We start from the raw sequence: 24,063 nt of genomic DNA, 5'->3' as shown, positions 1-24,063 counted from the left end.
CACCATTATACCATTATGCCCAGCTAATTTTTTAGCTTTTTTCATGAAGACGGGATCTTACTATGTTGCCCATGCTGCACTTGAACTCCTGAGCTCAAGTGATTCTCCCACCTCAGCCTCCCAAAGTGCTAAAATTACAGATATGAGCCACTGAGTGCATCTGCAGTTCTTGAGAGGAGTATTACCAATAATTAAACAGTACTATATGGTCACAAATTCGAAAGGAATCTGGCATCTATTCTAGAAGTGTCACTCTCCAGGATTTCAAGCATCTAAGGCAGTTACTTTAGTAGTGTTATTTATGGAGGTGCATGGGCTTTGGGGTCAGACAGAGTTGATCCTGAATCTCAGCCCAGCCACTTAGTAGCTGTGGGTCTTTGGACAAGTTTCTTGATGTGCAAGAGTTCTATAAACCACATATGCAAAAAATAAGGCGGAATGATACTGATTGCAAAAATGGTAGCAATTTTTTATCCCTTCTATATCCATGCCCATTGCCAGGGACTTTTACAGCTGTTCCCATTGAGATCCAGAATCTGTTTTCTGAAACCTAGATCTGGCTGGCCTTATTTGCTCAAGGCAGTAAAAATATGTGAACATGACAGTGTGCTAGTTTGGGGACTAGCAGTCTTGAATGCTTCTGTTTTTCTCTCACAGTGCTGCCATCTCCATGAAAAAAAGCCCATGCTAGGCAGCTGGAGGATAACATACCATGGGGGAGGAGAAGCAAGGTGTCCCTGTTGACAGCTCCAGAAGCAGAAGCTCACATCCAGAAGTACAGCTGCCTAGTTAACAAGCAGCTGATAACACATGTCTGAAGGAGCTCAGCTGAGATCAGAAGAATTGCTCCACTGAGCCCAGCTTAAATGACTGACCATTTCAATTGTGAGCTAAGAAGCCTTGGCTGGGCTGGGCCCGGTGGCTCATGCCTGTAATCCCAGCACTTTGGGAGGTTGGGGTGGGTGGATCACCTGAGGTTGGGAGTTTGAGACCAGCCTGATCTACAAGGAGAAACCCTGACTCTACTAAAAATACAAAAGTAGCCGAGCGTGGTGGCGCATACCTGTAATCTCAGCTACTTGGGAGGCTGAGGCAGGAGAATTGCTTGAACCCAGGAGGCGGAGGTTGCCGTGAGCTGAGATTGCGCCATTGCACTCTAGCCTGGGCAACAAGAGCGAAACTTCGTATTTAAAAAAAAAAAAAAGTCTTGGTTGGTTTGTCATGCTGTAATACCTAACTAATACACGCACCCAGTGCAGTTAGGATGCCAGGATTTAATGGCAGGTTGATTAGTGGTTGTTATTCCAACAGTTGGCACCCTAAAGGTACTGATTTTTTTTTTTTTTCTGCTTTAAAGTTGGATGTTTTGTAAGAGCAATATTGAGTAATGCAGAAAAATATGTAGGCATGTTTGCATGTGATTGGTACTTGTACTCACATAATCCCCACACCACAGGAGAAAACAGATAAACACACCCTGGCCACTAGGGCCAGGCCAAATAGCAAGATAAGTTTACCTTGAATCTATTTTCACTATATCTAAACACTGGAAGTGATGACTGTGGAGAGATCTGAAGATATAGAGTTTTAATCTCCTGTGGCCCCATCATCTTTTGTTTACTGTCTGATCTCTGGAAGAAAGGTGGGCAACAGGTGGCCAGCAGTGGTGTACCTGTGGTTATTTTATTCCTGCTGCCCTCTGCTCTTTCTATGGTGACTATCTGTTCCATCCTCAAAACTGAAGAAGGATGTTGGTAAAGAGAGGCTGTCCCTTCACTTCTGGCAGAAAAGGGATGTTCAGGCCCTTCACCGTCCTGATGTCAGGGCTGCACTTCAATGTGGCAGCTATTGGCCATGTGTGGCTACTGGCTGCCTGGAATGTGGCTGGTCTGAACTGCAGTGTGCTAGAAAGGTAAAATACAGAGTTAATTTCAAAGATTCAGTTCCAAATAAATATATATACTTTATTAATAATTACATATCACGCACATATTAAAATGATAAGGTTTTAGATATATTGGGTTAAATTGTTACAATCAATTCCACCTGTTTCTTATTTATTTTTAAAGTTTGGCTCCTAAAAAATGTACAATTCATGTGTCGCCCACATTTTATTTCAGAGGATGGCCTTCTTTTTAAAATTTCAGGCTGCCTGCTTAAAAAACCAGAAGCCGGCTGGGCGCTGTGGCTCACGCCTGTAATCCCAGCACTTTGGGAGGCCAAGGTGGGTGGATCACGAGGCCAAGAGATCAAGACCATCCTGGCCAACATGGTGAAACCCCGTTTCTACTAAAAATACAAAAATTAGCTGGGTGTGGTGGTGCGTGCCTGTAGTCTCAGCTCCTTGGGAGGCTGAGGCAGGAGAATCGCTTGAACCCAGGAGGCAGAGGTTGCAGTGAGCTGAGATCGCGCCACTGCACTCCAGCCTGTCGACAGAGCTAGACTCCGTCTCAAAAAACAAAAAACAAAAACAAAACAAGAAAACCAGAAGCCAGGAAGCTCATAAAATCTGAAAATTTTGAATAATTGGTATTCTTTGCATTTGTGAATAGCCATATAATATATTATTTATAAATGCATATGGCCTTATTCACAAGGTTAAATGCAAATACCCTCTAGGGTGGGCCTGACTCAGCTCAGGGAGGAAGCCCTGTCTGAAAAGGCTACAGCTTAGGCTGTCACTCTTCCTTCAGCCCAGCATCTGATCACATCTCCTGTCACTCAGGGCCTGAAGGGGAGGAGGCCTTAAACGTTACCCAATCAGGAACGCTGAGCTGGGAACCGTCCAATCAGGCACGCAGCTGGAGAGGACAGCACAGCTTCCGGGATTTGGCGGGGCCTTTGTCTCTTACTGCAGCCGGCGCTCCACGTCTCCTCTTCGCTTCTCTGTCTCCTCTGCGTCCAGGGTCACCGATGTGACCCTGTTACCAGCAGGAACTTGGAGCTTCACAACTAAGACTCCAGGATCCCCTGGAAACCTAGAAATGGTGAGCCTGCTGGGTCCGACATCCCGAGAGACGGGGAGGGTCTGGTTGGAACCGGTTGGAAGTGGCTGTGGCGGGCCTCGGGCCTCCCCGCCGTCTGCTCCGAAATCGGCGGCCCGAGTTCTCCTTGGCGCAGCTCGGCCCTCAGTCTCCTTCAGCCATAAGATGGCGGCTGAGCTGACAGCCGGGACTCCGGGCCTCCTGTCTCCTCCCTGCGCAGTGACTGTGCTTTGGCCTGGAGCCCTCTATGGGCAGCTCTGCAGCCGCAGAACCGCATCTCTCGCCGAGTGTGCAGGGACGACGGGAGAATCATCAGAGGAGAATCCTGACTCGGGGTGCGGGGTTTATGAATGGAAAGAGCTTTGGTCTGTGCGGTTCCCAGGTCCTCTTTTTTCCTATTAAAAATTTATGGGAGTGAAGGTATTTTTATTAAAGAATTTAATCAAAGAGCGATTCAGGAAATTTGGAGCACCCAGCTATGGTTTGTAGTTTGCGGTCCATGGGAAGGGCTTAAAGCAAACACTTTTATAAGATGCATGATGAAAAAAAGTTTAATAATTGGTTAGGTACAGTTACGTCGTTTTTTAATTTGTATGATTAAGGTGGAAATTTCCTGGTCATGTAATCAGAGGTGGTCAGTTTACAGTTGGTTAAGCCTGAATTTTGTTCCCTCAGTGTTATTTACCCTCCCTTCCCTCCGCCAAAAATACATTCGAGTTTGATTTTTTCAAAGTTGGAACCCAGGGACTGGAGCCACCTCAGTCTAATTGCCTGCCACTTAATTATTTTCACATCCACAGGGGACTGATTTTCCCCTGCAATTTGCACATGTGTCCCAAGCAGGGTCTCAAGTCTACCCCCCATCCCCCATTCCTCCAGCTTAACTCTGGCTTGCAGTAAAATACTAAATTTCCAGGTCCTTCTGACATTCCCAAATGCCTACTTACCCTCCCTAATTCGCATTATCAACTGTGTTTCTTTAGTGTACATTTTCAATGACGTATTTTAATTAATCACTTTTGACAAAGCATTGGATGGCACGTTTTAAAAGATTTGTTTCCTGTTTGTAAATATCTCCTATGAGAAGAAAGCAAAGAATAATCCGCTAACATTGTATTGTAAATCTCTGTGCCTCTTTTCTTTTTATCTTCCTTAGGCACAGTGATCTTATCAGAATGTTTTTGGGTCATGATTGCTTTCCCTTTGGAAACTTTAGGGGGTGATGTGTTCTCAGCCACCCTTCAGTTATTTTTCAGTACTGTCTGGGGCAAGATACCTTCCATGGCAATGTTTGCTAGAGCGTCTAGTAAATATCAGCTCCTGGGTCATTTTCTCTCGTAGAACAACCTGAAGTATGGAATGTAGCCTCTCAAGGGAGCAGGTGGATGCCCTGGGACCGAGAGGCATCTCCTGGGCTACTCTTCCTTTGAAAAGCTTACTCCTTGAGATATTAAGATTGTCTTCACTCTACCCAGCTTTCATTTCTTGGAGAAACATTGCTGGTCAGCCCATCAGATACTGGTATTGGGAGGAAAACACCAAAATTATTTCTGTCCCCAGGATTCTGTAAGATTTGTGAAAGAAAAAAAAAAAAAAGTATTCCAAAAGATACAACAAAACCCGTCCTGGAGATCGAGACCATCCTGGCCAATATGGTGAAAGCCCGCCTCTACTAAAATACAAATAATAAAATAAGCCAGGCGTGGTGGTGCATGCCTGTAATCCCAGCTACTCAGGAGGCTGAGGCAGGGAAATCGCTTGAACCCAGGAGGGGGAGATTCCAGTGAGCTGAGATCATGCCGCTGCACTCCAGCCTCCAGACTGTCTCAAACAAACGAACAAAAAACTTGACCCCAGTGAGAGGGTACAAGAACTTGCAAAGTAAAATACACCTGGGGTATAGTGTCTTCTGAGAGGGTGGTTACTGAGTCTCCTTCTATTGCCCAGGCTGGAGTGCAGTGGCGTGGTCTCAGCTCTCTACAACCTCTGCCTTCCGGATTCAAATGATTCTCCTGCCTCAGCCTCCCGAGTAGCTGGAATTACAGGCACGCACAACCACGCCCGGCTAGTTTTTTGTATTTTAGTAGAGACTGGGTTTCACTGTGTTGCCCAGGCTGGTCTTGAACTCCTGAGCTCAGACAATCCTCCTGCCTTGGCCTCCCAAAGTGCTAGGATTACAGGCGTGAGACACCACGCCTGCTGACAAATCTGTGTTCTGATCAGCACTGCCACTTCCTGGGTTTGTCATCTTGAAAAGATTTTTTTTACTTATTTTGACTTTCATTTTATTAGAGCTTGAAAGGTAAGGCATATTTACAAAGGGCATAAAAGAGGTGAGTTTCAGGAAAAAAATTAATATCTAATCACATATTCCATTTGTTAAAAATTCTTTTACCTTTTTCTTTTTTCCCAGAATGAATTTAGGAATTTTCTCACTTGTTGTTGTTGTTGTTTGAGACAGACTGTTGCTCTGTCACCCAGGCTGGAGTGCAGTGGTGTGATCTCGCCTCACTGCGACCTCTGCCTCGCAGGTTCAAGCGATTTTGCTGCCTCAGCCTCCTGAGTAGCTGAGATTACAGGTGCATGCCACCATACCCAGGTAATTTTTGTATTTTTGGTAGAGACGGGATTTCAACATGTTGGTCAGGTTGGTCTCGAACTCCTGACCTCGTGATCTGCCCACCTTGGCTTCCCAAAGAGCTGGGATTACAGTTGTGAGCCACCACGCCTAGCCCACTTGTGTTTTTTATGGCTGGGTAATTACAAACATAATTCTAAGGCTTAGCTTTTAGAATGCTACCAAGGAAAAGAATAGGGATAATCTCTCTTCCATTTTGGCTGTAGAAAATGAATACATTTCCACAAGAAAATGTGGTAGATAATTGGTGAGTTACATAGATTCACTTTGCAGAGTAAATTTGTTACAGTGAATATGTCCGTTCTGTACCATCTAATCTTGATTTCTGAGTTGCACGCTAAATTTTATGAGATTAAACTTGGTACCTACTAAAAGTATTCCCATATGACTACATGATTTTTAATGGAAATAATAAAATAATAAATCTGTTGTCTGAAGGTAATAGATACTTTTGCTTTTCTTATTGAGGTGTGAAATGTAAGCACCTTAAAATTTCCTTCACTCATATTTATACTGTGTTTGAGTAATTTTGCTGGATTTTTCAGACACTTAGTTTCAAAAACCAAGAGAGTGACTCTAACATGGAAATTAAAGTTTCAGCCCAGTGACTCCAAGCTATGGCTGTTATTGAGCCTGCAAAAGGAGGTTATTAAAGGCCTAGTTAGGTTCTTTTTGGGGAGCCTCCCCTGCAGATGTCCCAGCCTGCTCACCCCAGCCATGGAAGAAGCCTTTATACTGAGAGAAGCTACAGAGCCCTGGAAAGCTGGGGACCCACAGGCAGATGGAGTTAACATTAAGATGGAAGGGGATTGGGAGGGTCTTACTGAAGATAAAGTTGTCATTGTTTTGAGGCAGTTTCTAGAGGTAGTTTATTTTGAGGCAGTTACTCTTTTTTTTTTTTTTTTGAGATGGAGTCTTGCTCTGTTGCCAGGCTGGAGTGCAGTGGTGCAATTTAGACTCACTGCAGCCTCTGCATCCCAGGTTCAAGTGATTCTCCTGCGTCAGCCTCCTGAGTAGCTGGGACTACAGGCAGGTGCCACCATACCCAGCTAATTTTTGTATTTTTAGCAGAGACGGGATTTCACCATGTTGGTCAAGATGGTGTCCATCTCTTGACCACCTGATCCACCCACCTCGGCCTTCCAAAGTGTTGGGATTACAGGCATGCGTGCCCAGCCTGGCAGTTACTTTCTGAAATAAAACAAAGTTAGAATTATGTAAGAACATTTGAATTCCAAAGGAGTATTGCGGCAGGAGGAAGTACCAACTATAAGATCTTTAAGGACTGCAAAGTTTAGGCAGACAAGGGCTTTCTTTCATAGGGAAGAGCAAACAAGATTAGAAAGAAGGTGGGCGGGGAACTGCAAATAGAGGGAATCAAACTTTAGGCCTGGCATGGTGATTCACACCTGTAATCCCAGCACTTTGGAAGACAAAACTCAGCTGGGTGTGGTGGTGGACGACTGTAATCCCAGTTACTTAGGAGGCTGAGGCAGGAGAACCCCTTGAACCCAGGAGATGGAGGTTTCAGGGAACTGAGCATCACTGCACTCCAGCCTGGGTGACAGAGCAAGACTCTCTCTCCAAAAAAAAAAAAAAAAAAACAATCAGATTTTAGATAAGAGAATGTTTTACCCTGAAGTCAGTATGTTCTTAGGAGGGACATAAAGTGGGGTTGTATGTTGGCTCAGACTGAAGGTAGCTCAAAGTGCAGGAGTTGGTGGGAAGGAGATAAGTAAAGTTTGATTAAGAAGTATATTTGGCCGGGCGTGGTGGCTCACGCCTGTAATCCCAGCACTTTGGGAGGCTGAGGCCGGCGGGTCACGAGGTCAGCAGATCGAGACCATCCTGGCTAACATGGTGAAACCCCGTCTCTACTAAAAATACAAAAAATTAGCCGGGTGTAGTGGCGGGCCACTGTGGTCCCAGCTACTCAGGAGGCTGAGGCAGGAGAATGGTGTGAACCTGGGAGGTGGAGCTTGCGGTGAGCCGAGTGGCGCCACTGCACTCCAGCTTGGGTGATAGAGCAAGACTCCGTCTCACAAAAAAAAAAAAAAAGTATTTTTCTTTTGACCACTGAAGCCAAATTCAGCTGATTTTTTTTAATGAGAAAAATAAAATGTGCAGTCTTTATCTGACTATGTGGTATGTAAGAAAAGAGTGTACCATCTAAGTCATAATGGTAAGGGTGGTTCTTTCCATAAACTGTTCCTGGAGAACACAAAGGATGGAGAATTTTATTAATCACAGCTGTTTACCATGATTATCTGTGTGCTTCATTTTTCCCTACATCTTTTTTCTGTCCTATACATTTTTTCCATTTGACTTTTCCCAGGTTGTATCATTTATAATAAACTGGTCAACATAACTACAGTGTTTTGCTGAGTTCTGTGAGCAGCTCTATCAAATTATTGAACTGGAGGGAGGTTATGGGAGTCCTCAGTTTTTAAGCAGTAGCTAAGAAGAATAGATGGACCCATGAGGTTTGTGACTGACATCTGCAGTGAGGACAATGTTGTGGGACTGAGCCCTGAATCAGGGTCTGTGCTGACTCTGGATAGTGTCAGAATTCAAATGTTAGAAAATGAGTTGGTGTTGGAGAATTGCTTGGTGTTCACCAATCTGTAGATTTGGGGACAGAAGAAAGATATCACAGAGGTCTGACCTGGAATGGAACTCTGGGTGTCTGGGAATGGGAGGCTCTGCTCTCCTGTACACAGGCTGTCACACTGCCCATTGTCCTAGGATTCCAGGTCTCCTGCCATGGTGAGAGAGGACTGAAAACTTAGAGGAAAGAAGCTCTGATAACAGACATCCTTTCCCCACAGCTGCCACCGCATGATTCCCATCCACTCACAAACATACTCACCAGACATTGATGTGCACACACTCCTCCCAGGACTAGGCACCACTCTCAGGAATTTCACCGCAGCATTTTTGAACCTGTTTCTTGCCCACAAAATTGTCTACAAGTGTCCTGGCATATCCCCATCTCCAGACACTGAATCTGCAGCAGCAACCTGCTTTCTCCCTCAGCCTGGGGTTCTGCATTCTGCACCACCTGTTCATAATCTCATCTGCCTGCATGGACACAAATACATCAGAGGACAGCCCCACCTGGGCCACTATCTGTAGCACAAACCAGTCCTTCCACCTACATTGCACTCTTCCCCCACCCATGGATCTTTTCTCTTTTAACTTTTATTTTTGGTTTGGGGGTACACATGCGGGATTGTTCTATAGGCAAAATTGTGTTGTGGGTGTTTGGTGTAGATTATTTTGTCTCTGAGGTACTAAGCGTAGAACCAAATGGGTATTTTTTTTCCTGATCCTCTTTGTCCTCCCACCCTCTACCCTCAACTAGGCCTCAGTGTTGTCTGTTGTTCCTCTTATTGTCTCCATGTGTTATTATTTAGCTCTTTCTTATAAATGATAGCATGCATTTCGTTTTCTGTTTCTGCATTAGTTTTCTGAGGATAATGGTCTCCAGCTCCATCCATGTTGCTGCAAAGAAAATGATCTTGTTCTTGTTTTATGGCCATACAATATTCCATTATTTTTATGTGCCATATTTTGTTTTTATTAAATCTTTATTTTATTTATTTCTGAAGACAGGGTCTCACTCTGTCGCCCAGGCTGGAGTGCAGTGGCGTGATCTTGGCTCACTGCAGCCTCAATCTCAATCTTCCGGGCTCAAGCAGTTCTACCTACGCCCCCCAAGTAGCTAGGACTACAGCATGCACCACCACGCCTGGCTAACTTTTCTTTTTGTATTTTTTGTAGAAATGGGGTTTTGCCATGTTTCCCAGGCTGCTCTCCAACTCCTGAGCTCACGCAATCCACCTGCCTCACCCTGCCAAAGTGCTGGGATTACAGGCATGAACCACTGTGCCCAACCATAATGTATTTTCTTTAGCTTACCATTGAGGGTATTTAGGTTAATTCCATGTCTTTGGTACTACGAATAGTGCTTCAATGAACATGCATGTGCATGGGTCTTTATGATAGAATAATTTATATTCTTTGGATATATACCTAATTAGGAGGTGGGTCAAATGGTAATTCTGTTTTTAGTTTTGTAAGGAATTGTCACACTGCTTTTCACAATGGTTGAACTAATTTACATTCCCACCAGCAGAGTATAAGCATTCTCTTTACCCTGCAACTTTGCCAGCACATCTATTATTTTTTGACTTTTTTAGTAATTGCCATTCTTACTGGTGTGAGATGGTATCTCATTGTGGTGTTTTGTTTTTTTTTGTTTGTTTGCATTTCTCTAATGATTAGTGATGAGCAATTTTTAAATATGCTTGTTAGCCACATGTATGCTTTCTGTTTTTTCTTTTTTTTTTGAGATGGAGTCTCGCTCTGTCACCCAGGCTGGAGTGCAGTGGCACGATCTCAGCTCACTGCAACCTCCACCTCCTGGGTTCAAGCAGTTCTCCTCCCTCAGCCTCCCAAGTAGCTGGGATTACAGGCATGCCCCACCATGCTCGACTAATTTTTGTATTTTTTTTTTTTGGTAGAGATGGGGTTTCACCATATTGGCCAGGCTGGTCTCGAACTCCTAACCTTGTGATCTGCCCGCCTCAGCCTCCCAGAGTGCTAGGATTACAGGCATGAGGCACCACACCCAACTGTTTTCTCTTGAAAAGCATGTGTTTATGTCCTTTGCCTACTTTTTAATAAGGTTTTTTTTTTTTTTTGTAAACTTGCTTAAGTTCCTTATGGATTCTGGATATTAGATCTTTGTCAGAAGCATAGTTTGCAAATATTTTTCTTTATTCTCTAGGTTGTTTACTCTGTTGATAGTTTCTTGGGGTTTTTGTTTTTGTTTTCTGTGAAGATGCTTTTTAGTTTAATTTGGTCCCATTTATCTAATTTTGGTTTTGTGGTGATTGCTTTTGGTATCTTCTTCATAATATCGTTGGCCGTTTCTATGTCTAGAATTGTATTTCCTAGGTTATCTTCCAGGGTATTTTATAATTTTAAGTTTTACATTTAAGTCCTTAATTTATCTTGTGTTTATTTTGGATATAGTGTAAGCAGGGAGTCGAGTTTTAATCTTTTACATAGTGCTAGCTAGTTATTACAACACCATTTATTAAATAGGGAATCTCCCCTACATTTCTTTTGTCAGCTTTGTCAAAAATAAGGTGATTGTAGGTGTGCCATATTGTTGCTGGGCTCTCTATTCTGTTGCATTGGTCTCTGAGCCTGTTTTTGTGCTAGTATCATGTTGCTGTGGTTACTGTAGCCCTATAGTATAGTTTGAAGTCCGGTAATGTGATGCTTCCAGCTTTGTTCTTTTTGCTTAGGGTTGCCTTTGCTATTTGGGCTCTTTTTTGGTTCTGTGTAAATTAAAAACAAGTTTTTTCAGTTCTCAAGAATGTTGTTGGTAGTTTGATAGAAAGAGCGTTCGATTTGTAAATTTCTTTGGGCAGTTTGGCAATTTTAATGATATTTTTTGCTTTCTATTTTTTTGAGATGGAGTTTCACTCCTGTTGCCCAGGCTGGAATGCAGTGGCATGATCTCGGCTCACTGCAATCTCTGCCTCCCAGGTTCAAGTGACTTTCCTGCCTCAGCCTCCTAAGTAGCTAGGATTACAGGTGCGTGCTGCCATGCCTGGCTAATTTTTTGTAGTTTTAGTAGAGATGGGGTTTCACCATGTGTCTGTGAGGTGTTGTAGTCTCCCAGTATTACTGTGTCAGAGTCTTAAGTCTCTTCTTAGGTCTCTAAGAACTTGCTTTATTCATCTGCACTCATGAATTTTTTATAACACCTTTCTCTCTTCCACTGTTTTCCCCCATAAACATTCTTTCAAGTGCATACAGTATGCCCAAGACCTTAGATTCCTAAAGCCAGTGTCTACTGAAAATCAGATGTTGAAGAGATTAAGAACATGTCCAGAGACCTGGCTGTTGTAGGAGAAAATATAAATTAGAAAGAAGAGGCTTAATTCTTCTACCTGAAAATAAAAGAAAGTATTTTGCTCATCTCTTTTCTTAAAAGCATTTAAATTTACTTTTTTTTTGTTCTTTTGAAATATATGTAAATTATATTAACAGCCAAATAAGCTTTTTGTTATTCTTTTTGACTCAAAATTGTCTTTAGGATCTCGAATTCATTGCTTTGTTTTTGCTTTGGCAAAAGTTTATTTTTTTTCACTTTTAGTGTTTTAAAGTAGACACAGGGCCAGGCGCAGTGGCTCATGCCTGTAATGCCAGCACTTTGGGAGGCCGAGGTGGGAGGATCATGGGGTCAGGAGTTCGAGACCAGCCTGACCAACATGGTGAAACCCTATCTCTACTAAAAATACAAAAATTAGCCGGGCGAGGTGGCGTGCGCCTGTAATCTCGACTACTCAGGAGGCTGAGGCAGAAGAATCGCTTGAACCCGGGAGGTGGAGGTTGCTGTGAGCTGAGATCCTGCCACTGCACTCCAGCCTGGGTGATAGAGCGAGACTCTGTCTCAAAAAAAAATAAAAAAGTAGACACAGACTTGTTTAGGTTTAAGTTCATTTTAGGATTACAGAAGAGTCGAGCACAAAGATGGCATTAAATTCAGCAATACAGAATGATAAAGACTAAAAGATAGTGAGTAATTTTGACAAAAAACTGATTATCCAAGGTAATTATCTAGTATTTTCAGGCTAAAGTACTTACACTGCAAAAGCACGGTTCAGTGTATGAATAGTGGAGTCTGTAGTTGTATTTTGCTTTCTATTTATTACTTCAGAACAATTAGCATAGTTATGCATAATGTTTGTAGATAAATGCATTCATGTAAATTAAACAGTATTTTCTACATAGTATGAATTTAAGGCCACAGTATTTACTTGAAATGAATCCCTTGTTAATATTGTTGTTTATACTTTTTTTTTTCTTTTGAGATGGAGTGTCGCCCAGGCTGGAGTGCTGTGGTAAGATCTCAGCTCACTGCAACCTCTGCCTCCTGGGTTCAAGTGATTCTCCTGCCTCAGCCTCCTTAGTACCTGGGATTACAGGCACCCACCACCATGCCTGGCTAATTTTTATATTTTTAGTAGAAATGGGGTTTTGCCATGTTGGCCAGGCTAGTCTTGAACTCCTGACCTTAGGTGACCTACCTGCCTCGGCCTCCCAAAGTGCTGGAATTACAGGCGTGAGCCACCACACCCAGCCTGTTATTTATACTTTTAAAATATAAAGTGTTTTAATTGAATTATGTTTACAGACAATTTTTAAAACTTCTACATACCTTATGACTTCTACATACCTTATGACTTCTACATACCTTATGACTTTAATATATAAATATTAAAATATTTATACTTATTTACATCTGATATCCAAAGAAAATCCACTACCAAATCTTTACAGTAGATACTGGCGTGACAGACTTATTAATTTATCCCATAGGGATAATTACAAATGAGCATGATTTTAGTGTTTTCCATTTCAGTAAATTGGAATGCTGCTGTTACAGGACAAATAAAGGTGATGTGGCCACCCAACAAACATAATAGCTCTTTAGTTAGCCATGTTGCAAGCTCAGATATATTTTACTATATGAGCTAAATCAGATTCCAATTCTTTTTTTTTCTTACAGATCACTTTGCATTACTGAACTTTTTCAAATTACAGAATTCAACTCCAAAATAAATAAATGCCTATTAAATTGTTACTCACTTGCGTTTTTCTCTCCTAAAATTTTAACATAGCAAAGCATCTTAAAGACGTGTGAATAGGTTCAGTGCACTCTCAGTGGCTTACAATCATGAGGCAAATACCACATTTATCCACAAAAATATAAGATAAACAGATCAATATTTTAAAATATTGCTGACATAAAAGAAAAAAAATAAGCTACTATACTTTTACCACAATTATTTTGGTAGATGATAGTAGAACATTGTTTAAAATAATGCTCCTATACAGAACACATGCTGTGCTTGGTATACTTGGCACATTAGCAGTTGGTAACTGCTCAGCTTCCATCTGCAGCTTATCTAGCAGGACCCTTATTCAGGCCCACTTTCAAACCCTGAGCTCTGATATGCCTGTCTCCACAGGGACTATTCTGGTAGGAGTCTGACCCTTCTTCCTCCATCTACTCTTAAGACTTAAGTATTCCTCCAGATTCACACTTGCTGCCATCTCCATTTTCAGCAAAAATGCCTGGCACAAAACTCACAAAGCTGAGCATCTCCTCCGTAGTTGTTACCCCAGATGTTGTCTCTTCACTGACTAAATTATGACTATTAGATAAAGAGAATGGGTCTATCTACAAAAATAATTCTCCCTACTTTATAGTCACATCTCCTTCAATGCAAAAATACAGCTTGGTGATGCCTGTTTTATAACTTTAAAACATTCATTGAGTTTAGACAGAATATATACTGCTCTGAAGGTCCTTAAAATCTCTTCTTATTGTTTGTTTTTAAAATCATAAAAGTATAAAAACTGTAAACATTCTACTAAACATATCAGTAGAAACCCTGTTACCCTACTTTTTATTTAGTGGATCCAGAAAGAATAAAAGATTCCAATTCTTTGTCAAAAAATTCTGGTGGAAACTGTCAGATGTATTTCAGTATAGGACCCCCATCCAATGGCTAGGAGATGAGAGAGCAGCAGAGATGGAAAAGAAACCTTATAAAATTTTGCTGAGAATATGCCCCCTTTCTTTATAATGCTCATGTTTCTCATGCTGAGGGTAGCTGTGCACTTTGGCTGTTTACAGAGAAATGTGTTTTAGGGGAATATTTTCTGACTGACTTGATCAATCTTTTATCTGAGTTCTTTCTTAAGATTTTTTGTTTGTTTGTTTGTTTTGAGATGGAATCTTGCTCTGTCACCAGGCTGGAAGTGCAATGGCACTATCTCGGCTTACTGCAACCTCTGCCTCCCAGGTTCAGGTGGTTCTCCTGCCTCAGCCTCCCGAGTAGCTGGGACTACAGGCACATGCCACCACACACAGCTAATTTTTGTGTTTTTAGTAGGGATGTGGTTTCACCATGTTGGCCAGGATGGTCTTGATCTCTTGACCTCGTGATCCACCCACTTTGGCCTCCCAAAGTGTTGGGATTACAGAGGTGAGCCACCACACCCAGCCTTAAGATGCTTTTAACTTCGTTTTTTTCTCTCAATGTACTCTTTCTCAGACTGAGAGCTGTTTTTCTCTTGAATGCTTTGTGTGTCTGTGTCAGAAGTCTGTGAATGAGTTGGGCTGTCACAGTGAGAACTCAGAGCTCACTCTATTCTGACTCGTGCTGGAAATCTAGCACTATAAGTAGAAACTGAGGCTGCAACAGTGCTCTTGTTCCCATTATTGTGAAGGTACATTCCTACCTAGGAGGCCTGCAGGCTCTCCTGCAGCTCAGGCTTCACTCTCTGATGTGGTTCTGGAGTGCTGCTGTGGCAAAAGGGGTTTACATAAGATGTGATCAGCCAGCTGTGAGCTGTGTGCTGTGGGCATATCAGTGGAAGATGGTAGGAGTCAAGAGAAGACACCAGCCACCAGGAGACAGCGAGCTGGAGTGCTGCAACCCAGTGCTCAGAGTAGAGAGCTATTGCTTTAAAATGCAAATAGCCAAAAAGAGAGCACTATATTCAACCATTTCTGTAGGAGAGTGAGAGCCTACCTTCAGCAGGCACCTGGCTTCAAATTGCAAAACTACCTCCTGTCATGGAGATGTGAAAAGTTTATTTTACCATTGAATATAGCCAATTAGCTTACACAGATAGCCTCCCCAATTGCCAGGTGAATTTAGGATGAACTATGCATAACATGGGACTGTAAATTCTACTTATGGACTAATTATTGTGACTGTCTTTCTGTCTTTGCAATCTCTTAAGCAGATTGACTGTGATGCATGTCACATTCTGGTTTAATTGTGTAATAAAACAGTTTTCTTTCTGTTTTATCATTGTGGAGTTACTCTGGGGCTGGAGAAAACTTTTCTTTTAATTACACTTTCCAAACACTGTTTAAACTTACCACACATGATATAAACATATAAGGTACCAACCAAGCTTTAATCTAGATGGGCCTTTTTGTCTCAGGCTTCCAGTCAACTCATGATTGTGCTGCAAAATGCATGCTGTCCCCTAAATATGCAGGCAGAGTCTTGCCTCTGCTTATTTGGTATCTAGTCCTGTATAATCACATCTAGAGAGGCTAGACCCAATTTCTAAATACGTCACAGAACAGCAGTCAACCATTTTACCTCTTTCAGTGACTCTTGTATCTTTAGACCTGAAACTGATTCAGAGACTATGGGGCCCAGAAACCCAATTAGAGTAACATTCATGCATTGAGTAGACATATAGGCATGAGAATCACCACTTTCCCCTTCCTCCTCTTTTTAAAATGCCCACAAATGTGCAGGTAACACTGCTATTCCACCCATCCAGGATCTAAACCAGTGGCTCCACATTCTGAATCTGGGTCTTGCAGTAAACCTTTTATCTGAGAAATGCAAATCCTTTTAATTATATGGCTCAAAGAGACATCAAAATGAGACCACAATTATGTCTTTCTCTCTCCTGTGAGCTCTGTATTTATCTCTTGAAACTGCTTGCTATTGCCATGAGTAGCTATAAATTAATAATGCCACACTGAACACTATAACCCACACCCTATACAGTTTAGCAACGTATGTCAATCAGTAATCAAGGTTATTTTTAGTAAATAAGAATTCCTGACAAACAATTTTGCACCAGCCCACTCTCTGTCTGTTTTTGCCTTTAAAAATCCACTTGTAACTGCTGCTAGATTCCAGGCAACTTGAATCTTTGCTCCCAGTTTACAATCTTCAAGCTTGGCCCAATGAACTGTCTACTTATATTCATGTTTCCTCAGCGTTTTCCTATTAAGGAGGAAATTAAGGACATATTATTTAGAATGTGCCAGAGCAGTCTTTATGAGGGGATCTCTCCTTTGGTTGTACTTTTCTTGCTGTAACATCCAGGAATGCAGAGCCAGGTTGACCCCACCTAGAATCCACACATAAGATCTGGCCTCTGCCTGGGATTTACAAGACAGTACCAGACTTTGGATTAAGAATGTACAGAAAACCAACAGGAGGCATTCTCTGCATTGTGAGATGTCAACATAGACATCTTAAAGCTACCTCCCTTGATAGTGTGGCTATTTGAGTTTTTCAGATCTCATTCAGTGACCTGTTACTGTTACGTGAGAGGTGCCAGGTATAAATAGAATCTGATGGCAGAATCTATAAATGTAAACAAAGCATCTTAGGATTGAGAGATCAAGGCCACAGAGCATCTTAGGAGTGAGAGATCAAGGTCACAAAGTATCCAGAGCCATGACTACAACTATAACTACCTGTAAAAAATGTGATACTGGAGTAGAGTATTCTTGTCCTTCCTCTTACCCAAAGACTACCTGATCAGGACAGGTGAGCCAGGTTGTGGAGCTCCACCAGGGCCGTTCTGTTTTCTATTTAGAATCAGCCTGAGTCTCTACTGCCTGGCTTACCATTGGGCCATCAGCCCAGGATCACTGAGAACCCTCTCACAATCACCTGGGCATCTTTGAAACATTTGAGGATGTCCAGAGTAAAACTGTGTTAGGCTGACAAGAGTGGTTAATTCTGCTTTTGTCTCAGTGTAAGAGAAATGAGTCATGCCAAAATATGTGGGCTTCATTTGGGCCACTTCTTTATATTGCTGTGACTTCTGAGGTCATCATTTGAGTGGATGTTTATGGACAGAAGAGTTGTTATTATTATTTCTGTTTCTTTTACCTTGTTAAGAATACATGCTTATCTTCTAACAAAATTACCCTAGAAAACCCTAAGAGATTTGTTTAAATTGCTTATTAGTATATATTATACAATTGACAGGGCAGTGGCTAAAAAAGATTAAATTACACAAACTGTGGGATTTAAGTTTCTCGTAGGTAAGCTTAGGAAAAACAGAACAGGAAATACCCCAGTGGCGTAGAGAGCAGAGTTCTACATAGTGTCCTCTCCCTGCCCCAATTCTGTTCAGAATCACCCTTTTTGAAGGCCTTAAGCCAAGGTCTGGCTTCACCTTGGAGTCTAGCCTCATAGAACTGATTAAAAGAGATAAGTGTTGGGTGATGAATTCTGCTGCCTTTCTAGAGCTGTTGCTGAGAATTTCCTGAAATCTAAAAGCAGATAAATGGGAAAAATAAAGTAATGTTTTAGGGCCTTAATTTCTTAATTTTGTATTGAAATCAGTGCCTGCAGAGACATGCCATTTAGCAACTTATTCCTTATTCTATTCCTGAAGACCCAGTAGTTGCTCCACAAGCCACAAACAAGTAAATATAAACACAATAAAAATTCCTCCAAACTACATTAAACTCTTTTCCTTATTCCTCTCATCTGTCTATATGTAGCTTTTATTCTGTACATTTTTCAAAAAAAATAATGACAAAGGAGAAATAAAAATGCTGGGCCCTTTATCTAAATTCTGGCAATTATTAAACAACTCCCAGGGTGTTACGAGGATTAAATCATGTAATGTTTTATTCCCAGCAGTACTCTGTAACATACTCTTGAGGACATAGTATCTGTTTAATAAACATTGCATTAGTGTATGTGTAAATGTTTTTTTCCAAATGCAGACTTCTTTGGACATTACTGGCCTCTGTTTCCTCTGTAAAGAGCCAGCAAAGGATATACTTTAGGATGAAGATTGATTGTCTTTATTTGTACCAGAAGTATTTATGTTGTGACAAATGTGCTGAGTGTAAGGGACTCTGTGATGTGCCTGCTTTCTCTAGCTAGTGCTAATAATGAGTGCAGGGGGAGCAACATCAACATCTATAGAGGACTTGTTTAAAATACCCGTTCATGGACCCTTTTCAAACCTGCAGAATCACATTATATAGAGTGGGGCCAAAATCACCAAGCGATTTATAAGCTCATCAGTGCTTGAGAGATAATACTTAGCTAAGTGTTTATCAGCCCAGGCTTCTAATTAAGATTACGTAGCCAGTTTGCAGAAATCTCTATTTGTGCCCCCCCCCCCACAGGTTCTGTTCTATTGTTCTGGAAGCATCCATGTTGCTTGAAGGGCCTCATGTGACTCTAAGGTGAGGCCAGAATCAAGTATGAGGGGTTCAAGATACATTCGTGAGTGTTAAGTTCTGTCTTTGCACTAAAGGGCCTGTTGTCTTTGGGTTTGGTAGGGACAAGGCAGAGTGGCCCATATTTCCATTACTTTAGCAAAAGTTGCTGGTGTCTGGTAGGAGAGGGCACCTGAGGACAGGAAAGGAGAAACTTATATCTTTATCTCCATAGAGCAGCTTATTTTTCTTGAATCTCTTCTGTTATAAAGGACGGAAATGGGTGGGCTTTTTCTGCAGGTCTTGGACCTTTTGCCTGTGGGTGTGATGGTAGCAGGTAAACAGGTGGTACCGACACCTTTAAAAGCATATTCTCCAGATTCAGGTGTAATTTCTCCAGAGAATCTCATCTGAGAAGGAATCCTAGAGCAGGAGGAGAAAGATGAAAAAATGGCTATTTTTCAGCTAAAAATGTCTCAGATTAAGAGCTGTGTCCACTGTGCCTCCTGGAATGCCATGTGTTTAGTACTTACAAACCTTTACTTCTCTACTTGTGCTTTTCCTCCCTAATGAGTTTGTTTTAACTACTTTAAAAATTTTTTCATTATAGTCAAGTGTCTGAAAAATTTTTATTTACTTATTTTTGAGACAAAATCTCGCTCTGTCACCCAGGCTGGAGTGCAGTGGCGTGATCTTGGCTCACTGCAATCTCCGCCTCCCGGGTTCAAGCAATTTTCCTACGTCAGCCTCCTAACTAGCTGGGATTACAGGCGCATGCCACCATGTCTGGCTAATTTTTGTATTTTAGTAGAGACGGGGTTTCACCATGTTGGCCAGGCTGGTCTCAAATTCCTGACCTTGTGATCCGCCCGCCTTGGCTTCCCGAAAGTGCTGGGATTACAGGTGTGAGCCTCTGCGCCGGGGCAAATATTTCTTTCCTATATACTGGAGCCTTCTCTGCACCATGGCTTCTTAAATGCCATGTAGAATTCTCACCATGGATTTATGATCTGCAATGTTAAAAATGTTCCCTTTGTGGCTGTTTAATATCGGGGGATGAATATACTCAAGATTCCTATTGGGGAAAAGCTGGGGTTCGTAGTCAAGGAGAACACGTAATATTGAGGTTTCATCTACCTTCTCCATTAGCTCTATGCAGAACAGGATTAAGAAAATGCTTTTTGAAACAGGATGACATTTACTACCCAGAAAGTTCTGAAGAAAATTATTAGGAGTTATGCATTCTCTAGGGTGCTAAAGAAAAACTATTTAAAATTTCTATTAAAAATTACAGAACATGGGACATATCTGTATCTCGAACTTGGCATAAAATGGATGTTTCTTTATGGTTAAATTCAGGCTATAATTTAATTTTTGGGGAAGTAATATCTCAGCGGTGAAGCAGTGATGCTGTGTCCTTCTGTTCATCAGCACATTATAAAAATTTGTCCTAGTTCAGTTGATATTAATGATTCACTTGGTTAAAGAGCTCTCTGACAGATTTTTTCACTTTAGGGTTAGTAATTTTCCTCTTGATTATTAAGTGTTTTCTTTTTTTTCTTTTCTTTTTTTTTTTTTTTGAGACGGAGTTTCACTCTTGTTCCCCAAGCTAGAGTGCAATGGCACAATCTCGGCTCACTGCAACCTTCGCCTCCTGGGTTCAAGCGATTCTTCTGCCTCAGCCTTCCGAGTAGCTGGGATTACAGGCACGTGCCACCATGCCCGGCTAATTTTTTGTATTTTCAGTAGAAACGGGGTTTCACCATGTTAGCCAGGCTGGTCTCTGAACTCCTGACCTCAGGTGATCTGCCCACCTCGGCCTCCCAAACTGCTGGGATTACAGGTGTGAGCCACTGGGCCCAGCCAATTATTAAGTATCTTTATGCAGCTGATGTGCATAAACCATTACAGTTAATCTGGCAGCTGCCCTTCTTTATTAGGTTTTCTTTGCATATATCTGTCTTTGGAAAATGAAGGCTCTCATCTTTGTTTATAGGTCAGAAAAACTGGGAAAACCCACACTCCTCCCACTTACTGGATGCTTGACAGAATAATCTTGGGCAAAAATCATTGGCATTATTGGTGATCTTCTTAGAAATTAAGAAATTCAGACTTTATTCCAGATGTTCTGAAAAAATATATGCATAACAAGATCTTCAGTTTATCATACACATTAAAATTTGAGAGGTCCCTTCTAACTCCACATCTTTTCCATCTGAAACATATACACTCAAAAATGTATGTTTGTGTTCATGCCCTTAATTTTATACTTTATCATCCAGAAAAGTGTCATATATATACTCTCATGTCATTCCCTTTTCTCAGAGTTATATTAGAAAATATTTCTATATTGAAAATTATTTTATTGGATAATTTCAATCACTCCTGTAAGTCAGAACTTGTTCTCTTTACTCTTTTGTTTCACCTTAAGTCAAATAAAAAATTCTGCCCATGGCCACTTAGTAAACATATGTGTGTTTGTGTGTGTGTGTGTGTGTGTGTGTGTTTTTCAGGGACCACTGACATTTAGGGATGTGAAAATAGAATTCTCTCTGGAGGAATGGCAATGCCTGGACACTGCACAGCGGAATTTGTATAGAGATGTGATGTTAGAGAACTACAGAAACCTGGTCTTCCTTGGTGAGGATAACTTCAATACATAATTCCTAACGTACTCTAAAGATTTTATTTCTCTTCTTTGTAGAATGTCTTTTGGTAATTTATGCTTTGCATAAATGAGTTTCAGATCCCAGTTTTCAAGAAAACAGATTTGTCAGTGTAGAAAAGAACTTCTTCAAGATGTTTCATTTTGACCTGAACTCTCCACATTCCTGAGCTGATCTTTATCCTTTACTCTAAATTAGTGGTAATTCCAGAAATTTATTGGCATAAAATATTGTTGCTACCACCAATTTTTCATTTAGTAAATTTAGTAGTACTGGGCAGTATTAAGTAAAATTAAAGATCTACGAATGTAGGCCAGGCATGGTGGCTCATGCCTGTAATCCCAGCGCTTTGGGAGGCCGAGGTGGGTGGATTACCTAAGGTCAGGAGTTTGAGAGCAGCCTGGCCAACATGGTGAAACCCTTTCTCTACTTAAAATACAAAACTTAGCCAGGCGTGGTGGTGGGCGCCTGTAATCCAACTACTCAGGAGGCTGAGGCAGGAGAATTGCCTGAACCCAAGAGGTGGAGGTTGCATTGAGCTGAGATCGTGCCATGCACTCTAGCCTGGGTGACAGAGTGAGGCTCTGTCTCAAAACAAACAAAAAAATCTACAAATTTAAAATATTTTAAAAATATTTAGATATTTGTCATAAATTAGTATTTGGGGATTAATTTACTAGATTAATCTATTACATCTTCTTTACTGAGCATGTTACTATGTTGGTAATTAGAGAATGTGAGCAAGATTTATGTTACTTATTTTTAATAAAACAGGTATTGCTGTCTCTAAGCCAGACCTGATCACCTGGCTGGAGCAAGAAAAAGAACCCTGGAATATGAAGAGACGTGAGATGGTAGACAAAACCCCAGGTAGGTGACAGTTAATACAACAGATGACACAAATGAGAGGTCCAAAAGTCAAGGAGAAGGCCAATCTTTTTTTGAGACGGAGTTTTGCCCTTGTTGTCCAGGCTGGAGTGCAAGGGTGCGATCTCGGCTTACTGCAACCTCTGCCTCCCAGGTTCAAGCGATTCTCCTGCCTCAGCCTCCTAAGCACTGGGATTACAGGCACCCACCACCACGCCTGGCTAATTTTGTATTTTTAGTAGAGATGGGGTTTCTCCATGTTGGTCAGGCTGGTCTCAAACTCTCGACCTCAGGTGATCTGGCCGCCTCAGCCTCTCCAAAGTGCTGGTATTTACAGGCGTGAGCCACTGCACCCAGCCTCGGTCTTTAAAATGTAATTTGGGAAGTTGTTTCCAAAAAAGAAAGTTTCTGGGAAGCCTCAAACTTTTGTTTTGCTCTCACATAGGGGCATCTTCTGTCTAATGCTTTTAAATTTTCTAAGGTGATCTTCCTTCAAGTTTACAGTGAAAGCCAAAGTCCTTTTCATGGCAATAAGAGACTACACAATCTGACTGCTTTTCCGTTGCTTTTGAGGACACACAAATAACTGCATAATTTTGAGAAACTCTGTTAAACTACTTTTCTTTTTGTTTTTTTGAGATAGAGCCTCGCTCTGTTGCCAGGCTAGAGTGCAGTGGTGCAAGCTTGGCTCACAGCAGCCTCTGCCTCCTAGGTTCAAGCAATTCTCCTGCCTGAGCTTCCCAAGTAGCTGGGACTACAGGCGTGCACCACCACGCCCAGCTAATTTTTGTATTTTTAGTAGAGATGGGGTTTCTCCACGTTGGCTAGGATGGTCTTGATCTCTTGACCCTTGAGATCTCGTAATCTGCCCACCTCGGCCTCCCAGAGTGCTGAGATTACAGGTGTGAGCCACTGTGCCAAGCCCAGAAATATATTATTAATATTATTATTATTTTTCTGAGACGGAATCTCACTGTGTTGCCCAGGCTTTAGTGCAGTGGTGCAATCTCGGCTCACTGCAAGCTCCGCCTCCTGAGTTCATGCCATTCTCCTGCCTCAGTCTCCTGAGTAACTGGGACTATCGGCGTGAACCGCCACACCCGGCTAATTTTTTGTATTTTTAGTAGAGATGGGGTTTCACCGTGTTAGCCAGGATGGAGAAGTGAAGTGTATTGTTTTAATGCTATTACAAATGAAATTGTTTTTTCCTCTATCATATCAGGTAGCTTATTTTAAGTGTGTGGAACCATAGCTTGTATGTTAATTTTATATTGTGCTAATTTTCTGAGTATTAGTTGAGACAGGTATAAATGTTTATGATTTTCTCTGTATAAGATTGTGTGATCTATAAACAGCAACTTTTTACTTATCTGTCTTCAATTTCAATGGCTTTTTAGAACTTTTTAAATTCTTTTGCCACATACTTCCAGTGCTATGTTAAAATAGAAGCATTGACATTGGCACAATATAGTTTTGCATTGGTGTTTGTAAATTTGAAGGAGCAAACACCTCTTCAAGTTTTGATAAACTGGTTTTAGAAGGTAAAAATCTTTTGTTGGGTTCCCAGGGTGATGGGATGCCCTCTGGATTGGTAGTAGAGAGGGGTGTAGCTTGGTCACAAGGCTGCTGGGTCTACACTAGGGTCCACCTTTACTGGCTTGTTACAAGGGGCTTGGGTAATTGTAATTTCCATTTTATTTTTGAACAGACTGAATAGCCTCCAGGACTTTGCTCTGTAGGGCAGACAGTAAGGCAGGTTTCTGTAGTCTGGTCTGCATATAGTGGACCTTATATCAGGATGTGGATGAGTATGACTTTCACTGAGTACCAGAGAGGATTTCCTCAGGCCACTGTGTAAGTTTC

General features: G+C 41.6%; 1 protein-coding gene across 5 annotated transcripts in view; it reads left to right on the top strand.

The window, feature by feature from the left end:
• Positions 1-2,787: 2,787 nt before the first annotated feature.
• The window catches only part of ZNF92 (zinc finger protein 92), a 31,616-nt gene continuing 10,340 nt past the window's right edge, over positions 2,788-24,063 (top strand). For 2 of the 5 annotated variants that reach the window (XM_025378445.1, XM_025378444.1), the window contains exons 1-3: positions 2,794-2,987; positions 21,181-21,307; positions 22,108-22,203. In XM_025378445.1, the coding sequence (XP_025234230.1) occupies positions 2,985-2,987; positions 21,181-21,307; positions 22,108-22,203 (226 nt within the window). In that variant the 5' untranslated portion in view covers positions 2,794-2,984. Of the gene's footprint in view, positions 2,988-21,180; positions 21,308-22,107; positions 22,204-24,063 lie in introns of all 5 variants that reach the window. The other 3 variants (XM_025378447.1, XM_025378446.1, XM_025378448.1) reach the window with 3 other exon arrangements.

The sequence above is a fragment of the Theropithecus gelada genome, chromosome 3, assembly GCF_003255815.1.
Source record: "Theropithecus gelada isolate Dixy chromosome 3, Tgel_1.0, whole genome shotgun sequence".
In the NCBI taxonomy this organism is placed as follows: domain Eukaryota; kingdom Metazoa; phylum Chordata; class Mammalia; order Primates; family Cercopithecidae; genus Theropithecus; species Theropithecus gelada.
Note: the sequence above shows the minus strand (reverse complement) of the source record. Positions and strands in the feature narration are given on the sequence as shown.